Source organism: Halictus rubicundus, unplaced genomic scaffold, assembly GCF_050948215.1.
Source record: "Halictus rubicundus isolate RS-2024b unplaced genomic scaffold, iyHalRubi1_principal scaffold0453, whole genome shotgun sequence".
Taxonomy (NCBI): domain Eukaryota; kingdom Metazoa; phylum Arthropoda; class Insecta; order Hymenoptera; family Halictidae; genus Halictus; species Halictus rubicundus.
The window spans coordinates 44,922-51,190 of NW_027488994.1; the positions used below are offsets into that span (position 1 = coordinate 44,922).

The following is a 6,269-nucleotide window of genomic DNA, read 5'->3' on the forward strand; positions in this document are numbered from 1 at the left end:
CCCCTCGCCGCGCACCCCGAACTACTCGGTCCGCCCGAAGTGTGCGGGGAGAGAGAGAGACGAACCGCGACGACGGCCGAGTCCTCAATACAAACAAAGTTCGGCAGTCGCTAATTTGCCGTGTGTGCGTGCGTACCGACCAGCTGATTGCTCGAACATACCGCCCGCCTCGTTGTCGGGTCGGCAACGAAATAGTACAATGGTTTTCGGATGTTATACAGAGAAGTGAACAGAGTGAACAGAGTGAACGAAGTGAGCTACAGATATTTACAATCATTTACAATATGTACAATGTGCGTCTAAACACCGCCCGCCGTGAAGGGAGTCACGTTTCCTCGCCGGTGGAATGCTCGGAGGAAATGAGCGGTACAAGGCGCTGGATGGCTCTGGTGGTAGTACGGGTAGCGGTCTTCACGACAGCCACACGCACTCGTCCGTCGGATCCCCGATGCACCTCGACGACTCGTCCGAGAGGCCATTTCGTAGGCGGCGCGAGATCGTCCTTCAGGAGCACGACCGCTCCGACGGCAAGATTCTCCCGTGCCCTTTGCCATTTCGGAAGAGTCTGCAGCTGGCTCAGGTATTCGGTACGCCACCGCTGCCAGAAACCTTCCAGAAGTCTGGATACAAGGTTCCATCTCCGTCGGCCTGCGTCGTACGTGATTTCGTCACCCGGTTCTGGAACTGCGCACAAAGAGCAAGCGTTAACCAGATGGTTTGGCGTGAGGAAGGGAGGATCATTTGGATCGTCGGACAAGGCGGAGAGGGGTCGAGAGTTCATACAAGCTTCCACTTGACACAGCAAGGTGGAAAGCTCCTCGAAGGTGAGCTGTTGTTCCCCTATTGTGCGTCGTAGATGCCTCTTCGCGGATTTCACGGCCGCTTCCCACAGACCGCCGAAATGAGGAGAATACGGCGGTATGAACCTCCATTCCGTTCCGTCGGCGGCCAGCAATTCCGCCGTTTCCTTGTAAAAGGTCGATGCAGCGTTGAACATGCGCTTCAGAAGCTGATCGGCACCTCTGAACGTCGTAGCGTTGTCACTCAGCATCTGGTGACATCTTCCGCGTCTAGCTACGAAGCGTTTGAAAGCTGCGATGAAGGAGGCAGAGGACAAATCGGACACGACATCTAAGTGGACCGCCTTCGTGCACAGGCACACGAAAACAACGACGTATCCCTTGGTGGTCCGCTGTCCCCTTGCTCTCGTCATGAGCATCGGAATCGGACCAGCATAATCGACTCCGCTGACCGAGAATGCCCTTGCTGGTTGCACTCGCTGGGCAGGCAGCATTCCCATTTGCTGGTTGCTGGTGCGCCCTTGGAGCCGAGTGCAGGTAACGCAGCCTTTTACGACCCGTTTCACCAGCGTCTTGTCTCGCGGAATCCAGTGGCGGAGCCTGAGCGTCGCCCGCGTCAAGTTCACTCCCCCATGGAGCGTCCGAAGGTGAGCTGACCGGATCAGCAATGGTGCCAACGGAGACTGTCGGTCGACTATCACAGGATGTCTCTGGTCGAATGAAACTGCTGCGTGGTCCAGTCGTCCTCCCACTCGTAAGACACCTTGACGATCTATAATCGGCCGAAGAGAAACAAGGGTCGAGGTCGATTTGATTATCTTACCCTTCTCCATTTCCGCGAGTTCGTCGCCAAAGTCGTCAGCTTGGCTCATTCGGTGGACGCTCACCCACGCCTCGTCGATCTCAGTGGCTGTCAGGAACCCGTGCTGCGGTGTACCGATGGATCGAGCGTTGTTTGCGAATCGTCGCATATACGCGGTCACTCGGACCAGCCTCAACGCTGACGAGAATCGGAGAGGGTCCCAGGGCGATTCGAAGACGGCTCGCAGACTGGGATGGTCGCCGGACTTCGTCTTCCTTGCCATCGTCGTCGTCACCGTCACTCTGCGCTCCGGAGCCTCGCTCTCGTCGACGTCACATGCGCCAGGCCAATCCTCCTGAGGCCCTGACAACCACGAGGGACCGCTCCACCAGAGGTCATCGTCGACCAGTACCTGCGCTGAAATCCCACGCGTGGCAAGGTCCGCAGGATTTTCGTCTGTCCTCGCGTGTCGCCACTCAACGTCCGGTAGCAGGCGCTGGATCTCGGCCACCCTATGCGCCACGAACGGTTTCCACCTGGAAGCATGAGACCTCACCCAGGCTAGGACGACCGATGCATCGGTCCACGCATGCATAGTCACGCTGTGAGGCCGCATCGAATCTCCTACTGCTCTCAGCAATCGGGCCAGCAGTAGAGCACCGCACAGCTCCAGCCTAGGAATGCTCTGTGGTTTGGTTGGAGCGACCTTGGTCTTCGCCATCAGTAAGTGCGTCTCGGCCCTTGCACCGGTAACTGGCACCCTTATGAAGACGGCTGCGGAGTATGCCCTTTCTGACGCGTCGCTGAATCCGTGCAGCTCTATATTGTCGCTGGTCGCCGCACGATAGCCAATCCATCTCGGAACTGTGATTCGATCGGTCCTCTCCATCTCGAATCGAAGTTGCTTCCATCGCTCGGAAAACAGCTCGGACAGCGGCTCGTCCCACAACAATCCGGACAACCAGAGGTCCTGCAGCAGGATCTTCGCAGCAATGCTGATCGGAGACAGCCACCCCAGTGGATCGAAAAGCCTGGCCGTCTCAGACAAAACCGATCGTTTGGTCCATGGTTGACCTGATGTGGCAGTCCTGAGCTTCGGAGCCGCAAGAGACAGAGTGTCGTTCACCGTGCTCCATTTGAGTCCCAGCGCTCCTGCCTCTTGGTGACCCTGCAACAATTGAATGAGACCGGAGCTCGACGACAAATAATTGGTCGCCCACTTATCCAGCGGGAATCCGCCCGCCGTCAGGATGTCCGTGAGTTGACGTCGAGCCTCCTCGGTGTCGTCGATGTCATCTCCTCCGGCCAGAATGTCATCGACATACGAATTCGCTCGGAGAATCGCTGCACCCCGCGGAAATCGAGCCTTCTCGTCGTCGGCAAGTTGATGCAGTACTCTCGAGGCGAGGTACGGAGCCGACGTCGTGCCGTAGGTCACCGTCGTCAAACGGAAGTCCCGTACTTCCTCGCTTGGATCGTTCCTCCAGACGATCCTCTGCCAGTCTCTGTCCTCTGGGTGCACCTTGATCTGGCGAAACATTTTTACAATGTCCGTCGAAAAGGCATGCCGATGGAATCGCCACCTCGTTATTACGGCCCAGAGGTCAGTTTGGAGCTTCGGTCCGGCGGCCAGGTAATCGTTAATGGCACTGCCTCTGCCTGAAACGTAGGAACCATTAAAAACTACTCTTATTTTGTTTCCGGAAGGTTTTTCCCGCCACACGGCGTGATGCGGAAGGTAATTCTCCCCCCCGCCAGTCGAGTGCCGCGAGACGAACTCCATGTGCCCGAGCCGTTCGTACTCCTCCAGAAATTCGGAGTATTTCTGTCGGAGCGTCTCGTCCCTTTCTCGTCTCCTTTCGGACGATAAGAGCAAGCGCACTGCAGCCGATCGCGGAACTCCGACATCGGTGCCTGGGGTGGCAACGAACGGTAAGCGCACAACGTAGCGTCCAACCTGATCTCTGCGGTGCGTATCCTTGAAGTACTTTTCGCATGCTTCGTCCTGAGGCGTGCTTATTGCACTAGTTGGTACTTCTTCCAGCTCCCAGAACCTCTGCCAATCGTCTCGGAGGTCTCGTGCAGGCTGAACCAGCAAGGATCGCACCCGAGGTCCAGCGCTGTGGTCCGTTGTGGATGAGGTTGTGCCCATCGGCGCCCAGCCGAAGGGCGTTCGAACAATTGGAGGAGTGCCCATTGGTCCGATTCGATTCTCGAGGAGGAGGTGACCACACGCATCTGCCCCGAGAAGTAATTCCACCCTGTTCGGAGAGCGGAAGTCCTCGTCGGCCAACGGAAGTCCGTGGAGGTGAGTCCACTTCTCGTCGTTAATTTCTACCGCTGGAGTCGGAGCGGTAATTTTTCGCGTCACCAGCGCGTTTAACGCGAGTCGGAACTTGGAGTCGCGACTAGACGCGAGTAACACGGACACTTCGTGACGTACCGTGCCCACGTTTATCTCCTGGTATCCGGTCAAATGAACCTCCACGTTCCGGCGCGGAAGACGTAACGCTTGCACGACATCGTCCGTCACGAATGACATTTCGGACCCGGGGTCGAGTAACGCGCGAGCGGAGACACTGCGACCGTTCGGGGACTTCAACTGGACGCGCGCGGTGGCCAGTAAAACGACGCGATTCGACCTGAACGTGTTCACCGAACTTGTGCTTGGCTGCGCGGGAGCTTCGCTCTTCCGGAACGCCTCGTGAAGCGAGGTGTGGTGATGACCGCCGCACACCATACACCGGTAGGAAGACGTGCACGCCGCGAGCAAGTGGGTTCCCGAGAAACACGAAACGCACAGTTTATTTCGGTACACAAATTCCTTGCGTTCCGACGCGCTAAAGGTTTTGAACTGACCGCAGTGCCCTAGCTGGTGATTGTCCGAACACAGCGGGCACTTCCGAACGTTGCTGGCCTTCGCGGATGGCCCTTTGGTCATTTGCACGGTCATGGCCGTCCTTTGTTCGGGTTTTCGTGTCTCCTCTCGCTTGGTCGGTGTTGACGAACACATCGGCTCTTGGGTCGAGGCCAAGGCATGGATGCGTGATTCGAGGAAATCTCGAATCTCCACGAAGGACGGCATGATCGTCGGGTCCGGGAACATCTTCTCCCAGTCCAGGCGCGTCGTCGAGTCCAGCTTCCTGACGAGGAGTGTCACGAACCAGTCGTCCCATGTGTCGACTGGTTTTTTAAGCGCGGCCAGAGCATCTCGAGCTTGGCAGAACTCGTCGAGGACTCTGGTCAATTCCTCCGTCGAAGCTCGTTTCACTGCCGGGCAGTCCAAAAGTCTTCCGAGGTGAGCGGTGGTCAGAACACGGATGCCTCCATAACGACGTTCGAGTGCCGCCCACGCCGTCGAATAGTTCGCATCCGTCAGGGATGTACGCGCGATAACCTTCGCAGCCGCACCGGTGAGGCTCGCCTTCAAATATTGTAGGCGTTGGACGTCCTGCAATCGTTTCGAATTGTGGATCGTAGCGCGAAACGAATCGCGAAACTCCTCCCACCGTAGGAGATCGCCCGAAAATTTCTCGATGGTCAGAGTCGGCAATCTGGGTCCGGCGTTGCACTCGTGAGACTCGGCTTCAGCCGGAATTGCTGAGGCGACGGGCTTCAGATTTTCTAGCCTCTCCACCAATTCAGAGGAGTTCTGGATGTAGGCTTCCTCGACTTCGTCGTATAGGCCTCTCTTCCTGTAGTTACTGGCGGCGTAATCTGGCATCGGTCTCATAGCGTTATGATTTGCGGTGAAGTTGCGCCAGTAACTCTCCAGCAACTCGATTCTTTTCTGCAATACGACCGCGGAGAGTTTCGCTGCCCCCAATTTGTCGGTATTGATGATGCAGTTCTTGATGCGGCCAGCGATCTCCTCCTGAGCGACCACTACATCGCTGAACGTTTGCGGCATTGTTTCGGCAGTTAAAATTCAAAACGAAACGTGAAAACAAACTGATCGAGACGCGAAAGACAAAGGACTTTACGCGTATCGCGGTAAACACCTTGCCTCGGTCGGTTCGAGAGCGGTTGGTGTCCCGGTGGAAGGTCACGGAATTTTCGAATCCGTAACGGTTCGCCACGCGGTCTAAGTACCGTTTTTCGAGAACGGTCTCACGAATTCTGTTCGAAGAATTCCCACTTGCTCCTTTCCTTTCAGGTGCTTCCTGATTGTCTGCGACGGAGCCTCGGAAGATGCTCGATGCACTCGCGGATCACTCGAGGAGACAACGGAAGCGCACAACAGAACTCGCGGTGATGCACAGAATTCTTCGTAATTCTGCGGTGGATCGAGTGGAATAGAGAAATCGGCACACACTAGTCCCGGGTTTCGGCACCAAATGTTTTGGATCTTCGTTGGGTTCCGTAACGTTGGAACCTTTAACTTACGATCGCGAAATGTTTGAGAAATAAAGTCGGAATTTGTGGGAGAGCTAATCGATTTATTCGTGTTATCACTGCGGTTCTCGGAAAAGAGAGCGAGGGCTCGACGGATTGCCGTGTATATTGACGGGGCTCTCTCCCCTCGCCGCGCACCCCGAACTACTCGGTCCGCCCGAAGTGTGCGGGGAGAGAGAGAGACGAACCGCGACGACGGCCGAGTCCTCAATACAAACAAAGTTCGGCAGTCGCTAATTTGCCGTGTGTGCGTGCGTACCGACCAGCTGATT

At 56.5% G+C, this 6,269-nt stretch overlaps 1 protein-coding gene across 1 annotated transcript; it reads right to left on the reverse strand.

Moving 5' to 3' along the window:
• Positions 1 to 325: 325 nt before the first annotated feature.
• Positions 326 to 5,512, reverse strand: LOC143364317 (uncharacterized). Its single transcript, XM_076804730.1, has 4 exons — positions 2,130 to 5,512; positions 1,624 to 1,904; positions 784 to 1,572; positions 326 to 684 (listed from the first exon to the last, which is right to left on the reverse strand). Exons 1-4 carry the CDS (start codon positions 5,510 to 5,512, stop codon positions 326 to 328), a joined length of 4,812 nt encoding a protein of 1,603 aa, XP_076660845.1.
• Positions 5,513 to 6,269: the final 757 nt, after the last annotated feature.